The 16,416-nt window shown below is 40.2% G+C and overlaps 1 protein-coding gene across 1 annotated transcript; it reads left to right on the top strand.

The window, feature by feature from the left end:
- The first annotated feature begins 11,165 nt into the window (after positions 1 to 11,165).
- LOC103122501 (interferon omega-1-like) lies at positions 11,166 to 11,738 on the top strand. Its single transcript, XM_007533117.1, has one exon. It carries the CDS (start codon positions 11,166 to 11,168, stop codon positions 11,736 to 11,738), a length of 573 nt encoding a protein of 190 aa, XP_007533179.1.
- The last annotated feature ends 4,678 nt before the right edge of the window (positions 11,739 to 16,416 follow it).

Genomic DNA, 16,416 nt, shown 5'->3' on the forward strand with positions numbered 1-16,416 from the left:
TCAAATATTTCCATGTAACATCATTGTATTCAATACTACAGCAACTACTCATGTCTATTTATGTATCTATATAACTATTTATCTATTTACAAGAGTTAGGTTATTTCTATTCCCTAGCATAAAATATTTGTTTACATTGTGGTACTATAATAAAACATACTCTTTACATTTGACCAAATTATTTTTCTTGATTTAGTAAATTTTGGCCACTGATAAATCTTGTATTTTTTAAAAAAGTTATTTTAAAAGAAACTCAGGACTGATTGTACAAAATGATTAAATAATTAATTATAAAATTCTTTTTAAAAAATCCATTATGCCATATTCAAATTATGAGTAATAATTGGTTTTCACTAAACTTGCTTTCGTAATATAGAACAATCTACGGCCATACCACCCTGAACATGCTGATCTCATTTAATCTTGAAAGCTATGCTGGATCCAGCTTGGTTCAGAGTTAGATGGAAGAACCTCACGACAAACCCAGTTCCTGTCACTGACAACCTAGGTTTTTGCAGGGAAAGAAATCTAAAAACAAAGTCTTATCTGATGCTATAATAAGAAAACAGCCAGATCTCTTCTCTCACTAGAAGCTATGACAGACAAAGAATGTCAAGAAATAAAAATAAGAGGGGTAGTTATGGTAAACTCTACAGTTGAGTGATAGATGTCTCAGTGCAAACTCCCCTTATCAGCTGGGCAGCAAGTTTTGCAATACACAAGGAATGCTATGTCTGGGGGTCCATATAAGGCAACTAATAGCATGGAACAGAAGTGGCTGCAGGATATGCATAGAAGGAAAAGAAAGACAAACTTGAAAACACATCCATTAAAGAGAAAGGGGAGCAGAACCAAGAGAGTGAGAGGGAAAGGAGGTGGGGAGAGAGTAAAAGAGAGGGAGAGGGAGAGGGAGAGGGAGAGGGAGAGGGAGAGGGAGAGGGAGAGGGAGAGGGAGAGGGAGAGGGAGAGGGAGAGGGAGAGGGAGAGGGAGAGGGAGAGGGAGAGGGAGAGGGAGAGGGAGAGAGAGAGAGAGAGAGAGAGAGAGAGAGAGAATATATTAAGACAAGAAAAAGGTATGGTGGGGGCCCAGGAAGTGGTTCAATGTGTAAGGTGCAAAAACTAGGAGTTATTAGGTCCTGAGTTCAATCCTCAGAATCCTATGTACCAGAGTGGTGTTGTCTCTCTCTCTCTCTCATAGTAAATAAATAATTAGATGAACTCTTATTTAAAAAAGAGTACTGTGATAAGAACATATCTAAGAGAATAAATGTGCCTAGATGAATGCTAGTGGATTCATGAAAGACATGGATTGAACCCCCCCCCCCCCCCCACACACACACACATTAGGGAAAACATGGAACTGGTGATCTCAAGGAAAGCTGGTTTTGTGGAATTAAAAATTAAAACTATATTGGAGTAGGCAGAAACAAACAATAGAGGGGAAGTTAGTGAGTAGGAATGTGGGTGAATTTTTTCCCCCTGACGTAGTGATTTAATAGGGATTTATAAGAGTATAAGAAAATAAGAGAGCGGTCTGGCGGTGCCGCAGTGGGTTAAGCGCACGTGGCGCAAGGCGCAGGGACCGGTGTAAGGATCCCGGTTAGAGTCCCCAGCTCCCCACCTGCAGGGGAGTCGCTTCACAGGCGGTGAAGCAGGTCTGCAGGTGTCTATCTTTCTCTCCCCCTCTCTGTCTTCCCCTCCTCTCTCCATTTCTCTCTGTCCTATCCAACAACGAACAGCATCAACAATGGCAATAATAAAAACCACAAGGAGGCTACAACAACAAGGGCAACAAAAGGGGGAAAAAATGGCCTCCAGGAGTGGTGGATTCATGGTGCAGGCACCCAGCCCAGCAATAACCCTGAAAGAAAGAAAATAAGAGAGATAATTCCACACCACTCCCACCAGCATAGATCTATCCCCCTACCCAAGACCTCAATGATAACCACTGTAGTTCTCCCAGTCTCAGGTATGTGTTGACTCTTTTTTTTTTTTTATTTTTCCAACTTCATGTATTCAATTCCTTAAATAAGCTGACAGGTGTCTTTCACCTCCTTACTTAATTCACTAAGCATTATCTTCTCCAGTTCCATCCATTTTGTTCTACAGGACACAATATCATTTTATATTTTTTTATTGCTGAGTAATACTCTATTGAGTATGTGTCCCATAACTTTGTTTTAAAAATATTTTTAATTTCTTTTGGGGGGAATAAATGTTTTACAGTAAATACAGCAGTTTGTACATGAATAATATTTCCTAATTTTCCATATGACAATACAACCCCAACTAGGTCCTCTGTCATCCTTTTTGGACCTGCATTCTCCCCTCCCTCCACCCCAGAGTCTCTTACTTTGGTGCGAAACATGAACTCCAGTTCAGGTTCTACTTGTGTTTTCTCTTCTGATCTTGTTTTTCAACTTCTGCCTGAGAGTGAGATCATCCCATATTCATTCTTCTGTTTCTGACTTACTTTACATAACATGAATTTTTCAAGGCCCATCCAAGATCGCTGAAAAAGGTGAAGTCATTCTTAATAGCTGAGTAGTATTCCACTGTGTATATACAACTTGTTTAGCCACTCATCTGTTGTTGGACACCTGGGTTGCTTTCAGGTTCTGGCTATTACAAATTGTGCTGGTAAGAACACAAGTGTACACAGATCTTCTTGGATGGGTGTGTTGGGCTCTTTAGGATATATTCACAGGAGAGGAATTGCAGGATCGTAGGGTAGATCCATTTCTAGCCTTCTGAGAGTTTGCCAGACTGTTCACAGAGGTTGGACCAATTGACATTCCCACCAGCAGTGCAGGGGGTTCCGTTGACCCCACAACCTCTCCAGCATTTGCTGCTGCTGTTTTCTGATGTATGACACTCTCACAGGAGTGAAGTGGTATCTCATTGTTGTCTTTATTTGTATTTCTCTGACAATCAGAGACTTGGAGCATTTTTTTCATGTGTTTCTCGGCCCTTTGGATCTCTTCTGTGGTGAATATTCTGTTCATGTCCTTTCTCCATTTTTGGATGGGGTTATTTGTTTTCTTGTTGTTGAGTTTGGCAAGCTCTTTATCTATTTTGATTATTAAACTCTTGTCTGATGTATGGCATGTAAAGATCTCCCATTCTGTGAGGGGGTCTCTTGTTTTGGGTAGTGGTTTCTTTTGCTGTGCAGAAGCTTTTTAATTTGATGTAGTCCCATAGGTTTATACTTGCCTTAGTCTTCTTTGTAATTGGATTAATTTCATTGAAGATGTCTTTAAAATTTCTGTGAAAAAGAGTTCTGCAATATTTTCCTCTAAGTATCTGATGGTTTCTGGTCTAACATCCAAGTCCTTAATCCACCTGGAATTTGCTTTTGTATTTAGTGAAATATAGTGATTCAGTTTCGTTCTTCTGCATGTTTCAACCCATTTTTCCCAACACCATTTGTTGAAGAGACTCTGCTTTCCCCCACTTAATAGTCTGGGCACCTTTATCAAAGATTAGATGTCCATAGGTGTGGGGGCTTACTTCCAGGCTCTCAGTTCTATTCCCCTGGTCAGTTGTGTCTATTCATGTTCCAGTACCAACCAGTTTTGACTCGTGGCCCTATAATACAATTTGAGATCTGGGAGTGTGATGCCTTTAGTTCTGTTCTTCTTCTCAAGATTGTTTTGGCAATTCTAAGTCTTTTCTGATTCCAGATAAACGTTTGTAGCATTTGTTCTATTCTCCTAAAAATGTAGTTCAGATCTTTATGGGGATAGCATTCAATTTATATATGGCTTTGGGTAGTATATTCACTTTGATGATGTAAATTCTTCCAACCCATGAACATGGAATATATTTCCACTTCTCTGTGTCTTTTTCAATTGCCTTGAGTAGAGACTCATAATTTTCAGTATATAAGTCTTTCACTTCTTTGGCTAGGTTTATTCCTAGATATTTTATTGTTTTTGTTGCTATTGTAAAAGAAATTGATTTCTGGACTTCATCTTCTTTGAACTTAGTGTTTTCATAGAGGAATGTCACTGACTTTTGTATGTTAATTTTATAGCCTGACAGCTTACTGTATTACCTGATAATTTTGAAAAGCTTCTTGCTGGATTCCTTAGATTTTTCTATGTATATTATCATGTCATCTGCAAATAGGGAGAGTTTGACTTATTCTCTTCTAATCTGTATCCCTTTAATTTCTTGCCCCTGCCTGATTGCTATGGCAAGAACTTCTAACACTATGTTGAATAGTAATGGTGATAGTGGGCAGCCCTGTCTAGTACCTGATCTGAGGGGAAATGCTTCCAGTTTTTCACTGTTGAGTATGATGTTGGCTGTAGGTTTGCTATACATAGACTCCACTATCTTGAGTTTTCCATCTATTCCCATTTTTGTGGTGTTTTGATCATAAAGGGATGTTGTGTTTTTTCAAAGGCTTTTGATATGACCATGTGGTTTTTGGTCTTGCTTTTATTGATGTAGTGGATTGTGTTGATTTATTTACATATATTAAGCCAACCTTGCATGCCTGGGATAAACCCCACTTGGTCATGATGAACAGTCTTTTTAGTATACTGCTGTATCCAGTTGGTTAAAATTTTTGTTCAATATTTTAGCATCTATGTTCATCAGAGATATTGGTCTGAAGTTTTCTTTTTTGGCTGTTTCCCTGTCTGCTTTTGGTATCAGAGTGATGTTGGCTTCATAGAAGCTGAAAGGGAGTATTCCAGTGTCTTCAATCTTCTGGAAGACTTTTAAAAGTAGAGGTATTAACTCTTCTTTGACAGGTTTGTTGAATTCATTTGTAAAACCATCTAGTCCAGGACTTTTATTTTTGGGAAGGTTTTTGATAACTGTTTCAATTCTGTTCATTGTGATGGGCCTGTTCATGCGATCTAGTTTCTCTTTATTTAATTTTGGAAGTTCGTAGGTATCTAGGAAATGGTCCATTTCTTCCAGGTTCTCTAGCTTGGTGGCATATAATTGTTCAAAGAATTTTCACATGATTTGTAGAATTTCTGTGGTGTCTGTTATAATCTCCCCTCTTCATTTATGATCTGATTTACTTGTATTTTTCCCCTTTTTTGTTTTGTGAGTCTGGCTAAAGGTTTGTTGGTTTTGTTCAGTCTTTCGAAGAACCTACATTTACTTTTATAGATCTTTTGTATGATTTTCTTATTTTCAATATTATTTATTTCTGCCCTAACTTTATTTATTTCTGTCCTACTGGTTGCTTTAGGTCTCCTTTGTTCTTCTTCTTCTAGGTCTTTAAGATGTGCAATTAAGCTGTTTATTTGTGCTTTTTCTTATTTCCTAATGTGTGCTTGTATAGATATGAACTTCCCTCTCAGTACTGCCTTAACTGTGTCCCAAATATTTTGATCAGTTGTTTCTTCATTTTCATTGAACTCTTGAAACATTTTGATTTCTTCCTTTATTTCCACTTTGACCCAGTAGTTGTTCCACTGTAGTCTGAGAAGATGCTTGGGATGATTGCAATGCTCTTGAATTAGCTGATGCTGTCTTTGTGGCCCAACATATGATCTATCCTTGAGGATGACCCATATGGACTTGAGTAGAATGTGTATTCCAGTTTTTGGGGGGTGAATGACTCTGAAAATGTCCAATAGTTCTAGTTTATCTATCTCCTCATTCAACTCCCTCATTCTTCATTGATTTTCTGCCTGAATGATCTGTTAGGTTGAGAGAATGGAGTGTTGAAGTCCCCTACTATTACTCTGTTACTGTTAATATATTGCTGTAGCTCTTTCAGTGTATGTTTGATGAATTTAGATGGCTTCTTATTGGGTGCATAGATGTAAATAATTGTTAAGTCCTCTTGATTGACTTATCCTCTAAGCATTAAGTAATGTCCATCCCTATCTTTTTAAATTTTATTTATATTAAAGTCTATGGTGTCAGCTTCTCTGGCAAGCTGGGAAGCACTGCTGGGCCCTGTGAGTTTCTAAACAAGTCCCTCTTATACTCTGTAGGTTCTAAGGTAACTATTCACTATGTTCTCATCAGATGAACTACATGGAAAGGCTTCCACCACACAGCCCCACTGCTAGGCCATTGAGGTGTGGTTCTTCTCCTGAGTATTCTGGTCAGTTCTCTGTTCCCAGGTGTCAGCACAGGGCCTCCCCCCTGCTGCTCCAGCCTCTGAGGGCAGTAGCAGTGGAGACTCACAATTGCATTTGGTGAGTCATAGGGGGGTCCTCCCTTCAGCTTTCTTTTTGTTGTTAAAACAGATTGGAGGTGGTAACTCAAATGGTAAACTGTCGTACTATTACCAGCCACTTAATCTCTCCCTAGGCTCCTCTCTGTCCAGGGAGCCACACGTATTTGCACTCACCAGTGATTTGATGGGTTCCTGAGGTCATTCTAGTCCTGTCTTGTTTTGGTCTCAGATGATCTCCTTTGGTATTCCTAGATTGTCCAATAACTTTTTTAAAAAATATATTATTTTCTTTATGTATTGGATAGAGACAGCCAGGAATTGAGAGGATAGGGGAAGATAGATAGGGAAAGAGACAGAGAGACACCTGCAGCCCTGCTTCACCACTTGCGAAGCTTTCCCCTTGCAGGTAGGGACCGGGGGTTTCAACCCGGGTTTTTGCACATTATGACATGTACGCTCAACCAGGTTTGCCACCACCTGGCCTCCCCCACAACTTCTTTATCCAATTGTTTATTGAAGGGTATTTAGAATGCTTCCATATTTGGGCTACTGGGAATAATGCAATATGAACATAGAGGTGCATATATTCCTTCAAATTAGCATTTTCATATCTTATATCAGGTGTATTCTTTTCTTAATATTTAACAGATAATACAATTTTGGAAGTTGTGTGTTCCAGTGCTATGTTTACCTACCATCTCCCTTTATCGCTTATTACCATATATATCACACACATATGTATTTGCAAAATCTATTACTATAATCTCAGTTCTCTTGAAGACAGATACACTAAGAATTTTATTTTTTTTTATTTATTATTTTTACCAGAGCACTGATGAGTTCTGGTTTATAGTGGTGCGGGGGATTAAACCTGGGACTTCGGAGCCTCAGACGTGAGAGTTTCTTTGTATAATCAGTATACTATCTTCCCCCCACCCCACTAAGAATTTTATACGTTAACATTCTTTGTATTCTTTTAAGATTGTATTTACTTTTAGGTTTTATTGCCACCAGAGTTTGGTGCCTGTGCCAGGAATACATCCGTCTTGGTGGTTAACCCCCTCCCCTTTCTTTTTTCTTTTTGATAGAAAAAGAAATTGAGAGGGGTGTGGGAGATACAGAAGGAGAGAGAAAGAGAAACACCTGCAGCAACTGCTTCCCCATGGTGAAACTTTCTCCACCCCCTGCATTTGGGGACCCATTCCTTGAAGCCAGCCAGGTTCTTGTGCATCGTGACCTGTGGTGTCTACAGGGTACAACACCACACAGGCCCCATTATTTTTATTCTTATTCAGCAAGTGGCTGCTTTGCTTTTTAAATGTAACTTTCCTGAGGAGTTCTTAAAATTATATTTCTATCTACGGACAATTAACTTGCGGATTCTAATCCTTAGCGACTTTGCCCTTCCCTCTCGCTTTTCTGAATCACCTCCTGTTCCCACAACATAAGTGTTTATTTCCTTTCTAATGTAAAAATTCCCAGCACGCTCCATTCATGAACTTTTTCACTGGCAACATAGACGCACAGAGCTGTTACTGTTTCCTTTGTGGTTTCTTGGTTGCCTGTTTCCTTTTAAGAACGAGAAACCACAAACTGAGAAAAACTTAGTCAAATTTCTAGACTCCTCAGAAACTTCTCTGTAAGAGACTCCTTTTACTACCCCTTTTCTGATAAAGCAGTGCCCTTGTTACAATGATGTAATATCACGTCAAAAAGCAGGCTCTGTGTAGCAAAAGCAGCAAAAAAAAAACTAGAAAGCAGGCTCTATGCATTGGACCATTAAAACAGTTCCGGAGGAAGACTGCCACCTGCTGGCCAAGAGGGAAAAAGACATTGACCAAGTTTGGAGACCAGGTTTCTACCTGACCTCTTAATCTTTCTGCTTCCTTTAGGACTACAAAGGGGATTGGTCCTGGACAGAATTGACCCTCATAAAGACTAAGGCCCTTAGTATCTTAATATTGGTTTCAAGCAGGGCATGCTGTCTTTGAGCAATGGACAGCTATGTGGAGGGAGGGTGAGAATGTCTGGGTGAGAATGTCAGAAACTGTCCAGAAGCCCCTTCCATATTGTAGGAAAGAGTCTCCCAGGTGTGGACATGCAAAGCGACTAGGAAAAAGACTGTTTGAAGGTGCACTCCACTCCCTGCCCCCCAGTAGTAAATTTTAAATTTCTCAGTCATTCCTATTAAGGATTATGTGACTTGGCTTGGTAGCTAGAAGAAAATTCACAATATTTCACTGAGAATTTCCATTTGTATCTCTTTCACCTTGCTTTGGTGATATAAGCAAGAGTAGAGGCTTAAAGGAAGGAATTTCAGAGAATACAGTTGTTGCCAACTGATGGTTTGCATACTATCTGGGGAGAGGTGAGAGCTGTTAATTCTAATTGCAAGTCAAGGGGGCTGGGTGGTGACACACTTGCTTAAGCACACAAAAACCAGAGTTCAAGCTCCTGATCCCTACCTTCTCCTTCTCTGCCACCCCCCCTTGGTTTCTGTCTCTTACTCAGTAAATAAAGAGAGAATAAGGAAAATTTTATTTTAAAAAAAAGGTCAAAGGATTTTTGTGCTTATCTTGCCTCCTCCACCTCTTGTAGAGGACCACTTAAGGGCTGGACAAAGTGGATTTTTTTTAACTCGACATCTATGTGATAGCCAATTGCTTTCCAAGCATTATGTACTCTGTCCATTCTTTGATTCCTTCTTTATTTTAAAATGTCCATGCCCTGGGACCACATAAAAGATAGTACTATTAGGGGCTAGTTAGGAAGAGGTCCCATAGCCATAAACGGATGGCCCAATGTCAGTGGAAGGACATTAACAGGCATGTGTGACCAGAATCTCAGAGCAGACTAAACTGGTCAGGTAACACTTACCCCTGTACCCTCCTCAAATAACCTGGAGGAAAACCCAGCAGCCAGGATGTCTTGGAACTAACTGCACTGGTACCTTCTCTATCTATCTAATTTGAGATCAGAAAATGCAGATGTACACACCAGAAGACAATAGCTAATGTTAACAGTTACTGGGGGGATTGCTGCTCATTCACTATGAAACCAGGAGGACCAGGGAACTCAATGCACCTCTCACTCTTGAAAGCCTACACATGTTTATGGGTGTATCTTTATTTTTCCACTCTCTGCTTTGCTGCAATAAATACTCACCTCCCTATAACCTGAAGAAATCTCCTGTGATTTCTCCCTGTGGACTTCTGTCTACAAGCCAACTAGTGGAGCTTACAGAAGACTCTGATGCCCCTTTCCTTGCTCCACTCACAATGGCATGGCAGTGAAGAAGGCACTGGTGCTGTGGTGTCTCTCCCTCAGTCTGTCTCTCTGTCTCCTCCTCTTTGTTCCTCTATCTGAATAAAAAAAAAACTAGAGGCTCTGGAGTGGTGAAACTGCACATACACATGGCCCTGATTCCACAAGAAAAAAAAAGGTGTGGGGGGGGGGCAGGGAATATCGGGTAATTTCATTCACTAGTATTCATTAGCTTCTGCTATGATTCAAACAAAGCTCAGTGAGTCCTTGGCTCCAATAAGATTATTTACTGTATGTGATCTGATAAGGACCTAACAAAATACAGAAACCCACAGGATTAGGCAAACCTGATTTACTATGTAAAGGAAAGAGAATAAAGGGGTAGATCAGGGGCTGGAGAGATGTCTTCTGGGTCAAATGCATGCCCTACAGTGTTTCAGGTGCATCACACTAGAGCATCAGTGATGGCAATGGGAAAACTGCACTGCTTTGGTATCTCCCCATTTCTCTTTTTTTTAAATTTTTAAATTATCTTTATTTATTTATTGGATACAGATAGCCAGAAATTGAGAGTTAAATGGGTGATAGAGGGGAAGGGGAGGCACCTGCAAAACTGCTTCACCACTTGTGAAGCTCTCCCCTGCAGGTGGGATCTGGGGATTTGAACTGGTGTCCTTGAATATTATAACATGTGTGCTCAACCAGGTGCACAACCATTCACCCTCCCACCCTCCATTTATTTTTAAAACTACTGACTGAAGACTAGGCCAGGAGATGACTAAGTGGCATCGTGAATGCCAGAGGCCCTGGGTTCTTAGCTTGGCACCAAAATAAAAACATCAACAACATGTAGTAAAAAAATCAAGGCCAAATTTATTTCTAATATGGAAAAGAGTAATACCTATGCAATAAATTGTGTGAGGTTGTGTGTACAAGTATTTGATGACCTATATACATTTCCTTCTTTTTATTTTTTTATTTTTTTGCCTCCAGGGTTATCACTGGGCTCAGTGCCTGTACTACAAATCCACTGCTCCTGGAAGCCATTTTTCCCATTATTTGTTGCCCTTGTTATTGTGCTTGTAGTTGTTATTGTTTTCATAGCTGTTGTTATTATTGCACAGAACAGAGAGAAATCAAAAGAGGAGGGGAAGACAGAGAGGAGGAGAGAAAGATAGACACCTGGAGACCTGCTTCACCACTTACGAAGCAACTCCCTGCAGGTGGGGATCTAGGGGCTCGAACCAGGATCCTTACACCGGTCCTGCGCTACCGCCCAGCTCCCTATTTCCTTCTTTAGGACAATGATGTTTCTTATTTAATTGGTAAATGTCCTTTTGGATAAACATAATCAAACTCTTGTTAGGGAGAGTTCTAAGAGACCTACAACCCCATTAGCAGGGACTGAGAGTATGGCTGTTTTGTTTTGTGTTTGTGATCTGCATCCCCTATGAGTAAGGAAGAGTTTTAAAGCTGGCTTTAAGGCCTCCTCTCGGATGTAGGCCTAGTTCTCCTGTACCATACTGGATAAATTAAATTTTTATTGAAAAAATGAAGAATTTAGACTCCTGACATCTTAGTATGAGAAATACACAAATGAAAAAACAAAAAAGAGAGAGAGAGAGAAGTCAATGATGTTTAGAAAGATGTTTAGAAAAATGAAAATCTGTGTTCCCTATTTACAGGCCAGGCTTGAGAGCTTGTCTTCAGAGCACCTAGGATCCAAGGTTCACTCCTTTTGCCAATGGCCCTCCTGCTGTCTCTCCTGATGACCCTGGTGGTGCTCAGCTGTGGCCCCGGTGGCTCTCTGGGATGTGAGCTACCCCAGAGCCATGTCCTGGACAGCAGCAAGAATTTGAAGCTTCTGGGCCAAATGAGGAGACTCTCCCCTCTGTCCTGCCTGAAGGACAGGAGAGACTTCAGATTCCCCTGGCAGCAGGTGGATGGCAGCCAGTTGCAGAAGGCCTGGGTCATGTCTGTGCACCATGAGATGGTGCAGCAGGCCTTCCAGCTCCTCCTGTCAGAGCGCGCCTCTGCTGCCTGGGACAAGACCCTCCTGGACCAGGTGTGCACAGGGCTGCACCAGCAGCTGGAACACGTGGACTCCTGCTTGGTGCAGCTGGGGACAGAGGAGGACTCTGCCCTGAGCTATGGGAGAGCTTCCCTGGAGATGAAGAGGTACTTCCGGAGAATTCATCTCTACCTGAAAAAGAAGAAGTACAGTGGGTGTGCCTGGGAGGTCGTCAGAGTGGAAATCATGAGATCCTTCACTCTGTCCACAACCTTGCTAGCAAGAGTCAAGGAAGAAGAGTCATGAAGTGAATCTCATGCACTAGCTGCCATTTTGGATACGTGTCTCTGGCCATTCCAAACACTCTTGTTTCTGCTAGAGTCACAGAATTTATAGAATTTAATTAGCAAATATTTTCTCTGTTATATTAATCAAGGATATGTTTGCCATGATTTTCTATTTATTTATTATATTTCCTTTCCTTTAATATTTATCAGATTTATATTTGGAAAATATATATGTAATTACATGTTTATCATGTACATGTACATCACTATATACTGAAATTTACAAAACATACTTATCTTTTTGTTATTAAATTTGTGTGTCATTTTATTTATTAAATTCTTGCCATGAAGACTTCTTGAATGTGTTTGTCCTAAAATTACACTCTAGTTCTCCTTTCCTAAACAATGTGAGCACCTGGATGGCAAATTTGCTTTACTCATTTATTCCATTCAGATTATAAGTATAAACTGAGAGTCTATATGAAACTTGTAAGACAGAGAATTTGTATCAGAGAGGTGCCAGGAGTGATTTCCAGCACCACCAATAGCTGGAGTTGAGAGGTGTTCTGATTGAAAAAAAAATCAAATTTTTTCTTCTACTACTTAAGCTTGAGCTTTTTTTTTTAATTGTATGGTTTACATTTTCTCAGATTTAATTAAAGTTTAAAAAAAAAGTCAAATCTCTTCCTAAATGGCAGATCTCAAGCTATCATCAATACAAGTGAAGAAAGGAATTCCAGTTCCTGCTATATTGAAACTCAGTCTTAGAGAAAAGGAGACACAAAAATAATTCTAATCCAACTGTATGAGACATTACAAAACAAAGAAAAGAAACATGATGTTCTCTGATACAAGTTTTAAGTATAAATGATGCTGAACAGGAAAAAATGCTGGAGACATTTAGGCTGTATGGGAAGCATTTAAATGTAGAAGTCATACTAGTGGTTGGGAATATGGTTTTACAATTTACAAAAAGTGTGTGGGGATGGTATTAACTTGGGAGTCATCATTGTATATATAGTAATGAGGGCATGAGGGCATGGGAATGGAGGTCATGAGGACATGGGAATGGATATTGTCATTTTCAAGTTAACTGGATGAGTAGAGTACCTAAATTAATTTCTATAGACTATTTACTTTTAAAGGCAAGGCATTGAAGAGTCTGCCAAAAACACTAATGTGGTGTGGATACTAAGATTAGAAGGACACAGAAGGACCGAACAGCGACAGACCAAGTTGAGCATGCATGGTGCTATGCACAAGGACTCAAGTTCAAACCCCTGGTCTCCATCACAGGGGGAAACTTCATGAATGGAGAACTACAGGTGTCTCTCTTTCTCCTACTCTATCTGCTTCCCTGTCAGTTTCTCTATACTAGCCAATAAGTAAGCAAACATACAAACAGACTAAAAATAGACTATGTATCAAAAAATGAAAGGACTCAGAAGGATAAATAGAGGAGAAGTTTCAGATGGGTAGGAATGTGTGTAAAAGAGTATTATTTGCAGGGAAGATTATGTACAGTAACAAATGTTATTGGTACTATGAACAACAAATGGCTTAGTAGAAGTAATGGGACAGAAACTAGATCTGAGTACAGTAGTTTGAAGAGCCCAAGAACAAAAATTAGAAGCACGGTATACAGAGAATTACCATCTTGAGCTGGTTTGTGAAGTGGAGGAGTGAAAATGGTGGTAACTGGACCAACAAGATCAATAAATGACCTAGATGGTTGCTTTGTCATGTGCATGACATAGATCTAAAGTTCTCCACTATCCCCCTGAGGAAGTTATGGTGCTGTTGTATCTTTCTCTCTCTGTCTCTCTTTTTTTTTTTTTTAGTTTTTTTTCTTTCTTTCTTTTTTTATGTATTTTTTAAATATTTATTTTATTTATTTATTTCCTTTTGTTGCCCTTGTTGTTTTATTGTTGTAGTTATTATTGTTGTTGTCGTTGTTGGATAGGACAGAGAGAAATGGAGAGAGGAGGGGAAGACAGAGAGGAGGAGAGAAAGATAGACACCTGCAGACCTGCTTCACCGCCTGTGAAGCGACTCGCCTGCAGGTGGGGAGCCGGGGTTCGAACCGGGGTCTCTGTCTCTTTTTCTATCTAAAAAAAAAATAGGAGGTGGGGGGACAGGGGCTGGGCAGTGGCACACCCGGTTGAGCACAAACATTACCATGGATCCAAGCCCCAGTTCCTACCTGCACAGGGAAAGCTTGAGTGGTGAAGCAGGATTGCAGGTGCCTGTCTCTCTCCCTTTCTGTCTTCCCTCTCAATTTCTCTCTGTCCCATCAAATAAAATAATAAACAAACAAATATTCTTTTTAAAATAATGGCATTTGGAAAGAGAATTTGGACTATTTGCTCATGCATATTTAATTTTTTTGCCTCCAGAGTTATCGCTGGGGCTTGGTGCCTATACTATGAATCCACTGCTCCTGGAGGCCATTTTTTATAGGATAGGACATAGAGAAATTGAGAGGGAGGAGAAGATAGAGAAGGGGAGAGAAAAACAAACACCTGCAGACCTGTTTCACCCCTTGTGAAGTGCCCCCCCCAAAGTGAGGAGACCGGGACTCAAACCGAGATCCTTGAGAGTGTCCTTACGTGCTCATAAATACTTTTCTCCATACTTTCTGGGGATTAATCATTTACAGTAAATACAGTTTCTGGCACATGTGTAAAATTTCTCAGTTTTCTGCAAAACACTCTCACCCCCAGCCTAGGTCCTCCTCCCTTATGCGCAAAGACCTGAAACACTCGCTGCCCTCTGGTCCTTTGCTTTGGTACAATACACCAAACCCAAGTCCTACTTTGTGTTTCCCCTTTCTGTTCTTATTTGTCAACTTCTTCCCACAAGTAAGATCATTTGTATTCATCCTTCTCTTTCTGGCTTATCTCACTTAATGTGATTCCTATAGGCTTCATCCAAGATCAGGTGAAGAAGGTAAATTCATCATTCTTAATAGCTGAGTAGTGTTCCATTGTGTATATACACCACAACTTTCTTATCCACACATCTGTTGTTGAACATCTAAGTTGTTTGCAGGTTTTGGCTATTTCAAACTGTGCTGCTATGAATATAGGTGTACACAGGTCTTTTTGGATGAGTGTATTTGATTCCTTTTGATATATTCCATGGGGAATACTAATTAGGAAATTTGACAGTTTCTTATGACTTTTCCCCATTTAGGGAAGATCAGAATTTAAAAAAAATTTTTATTTATAAAAAGGAAACACTGACAAAACCATAAGAGGGGTACAACTCCACACAGTTACCACCACCAGAGCTCTGAGATCAGAATTTTTAATCCAGTCTTTTTCAAGTGACAGGGCAGGATATCCCAGCATCCCTTTGGAGACTGGTTCTATCCCTATTATCACTGTTTAATAGTGAGGACAAGGTCCTGGGAAGGCCTACAAGATGCTGCTCCTGATGGAAGTGACCAATGGTGGTGGAGAGAGGGATCCATTAGAGGTCTAGGCCCATCATATGTATGTGGGAATCCAAGTATTCCCTAACAAGGGCCCCAGATGATGAGGTAGTGTGATATTGACCAAAAGGGCCATTAGTAAGTGGGCCAGTCTCTTGCTCTTATCCAGCTTTTGTAGTACTCTCTTTATCTGATCTTAGACTTTATCTCAGTTGTTTAGACATTGAGTATCATTTGTTGAACCCAACCAGAATTAGGTTTTTGGCATTTGTCTTCTTTGGCCTTTCTGCCAAGTTGCCCAGCTAATTTGTTCTAGTCCAATCAATTACAGAATTTATGATGCCTTCTTTAGGCACTTCAACCATTACTGAGCACACTGACTTTGAGTTATGTAATTGTCCCTTGCTTATGGATTCATACATACCTGTACCCAGTACCCTAAACCCTAGCCTATGATATTTGTTACTTAGTTAAGCAATGTGCCATCTAACATGTATGTAGGTAGACCTATGTGTTAGGAAAGATCTCACCAGACTTGTAGAGTTGTGAGGTTGACAACATCTCAAGCTTAGTATCTCTGGTTACAGTACACAGTAGGAATTCAGTAGCAGCATAATATGGGGTGGCAGCACCAGTAGAAATTTAGTTGAGGTTGACAGAAGTGGTATGGCGGTAAAGAATCATAGAGAAGAAATATCAAGAAGTATGGGCATAGTTCTAGAGGTACCAGTACTGAGAGAAATGTGGATCTTAAAGAGAATGCAAGGGGTTACTTATAGTCTTAGAAAGAGTTTAGACTTTAGGTTCATGATTAATTTGTTTGGCTTTATATGTTAACTCTGTTTTCAACCTCCAGGTTCCAGATGCTGCTATGATGCCAACCAGACTTCCCTGGACAGACAACTCCACCAGTGTGTCCGGGAGCCCCACTTCCTCAGAGCCCCGCCCCACTAGGGAAAGAGAGAGGCAGGCTGGGAGTATGGATCAACCTGACAATGCCCATGTTTAGCGGGGAAGCAACTACAGAAGCCACCAGACCTTCCACCTTCTGCATCCCATAATGACCTTGGGTCCATATTCCCAGAGGGTTAAAGAACAGGAAAGCTATCAGGGGAGGGAATGGGATATGGAGTTCTGGTGGTGAGAATTGTGTGGAGTTGTACCGCTCTTATCCTATGGTTTTGTCAATGTTTACTTTTTACTAAAAAAAAAAAAATTTTTAAAAGAGCTTAGAACATCAATAATTATTATTATAACCAAG

This window comes from Erinaceus europaeus, chromosome 10 (assembly GCF_950295315.1).
Source record: "Erinaceus europaeus chromosome 10, mEriEur2.1, whole genome shotgun sequence".
In the NCBI taxonomy this organism is placed as follows: Eukaryota; Metazoa; Chordata; class Mammalia; order Eulipotyphla; family Erinaceidae; genus Erinaceus; species Erinaceus europaeus.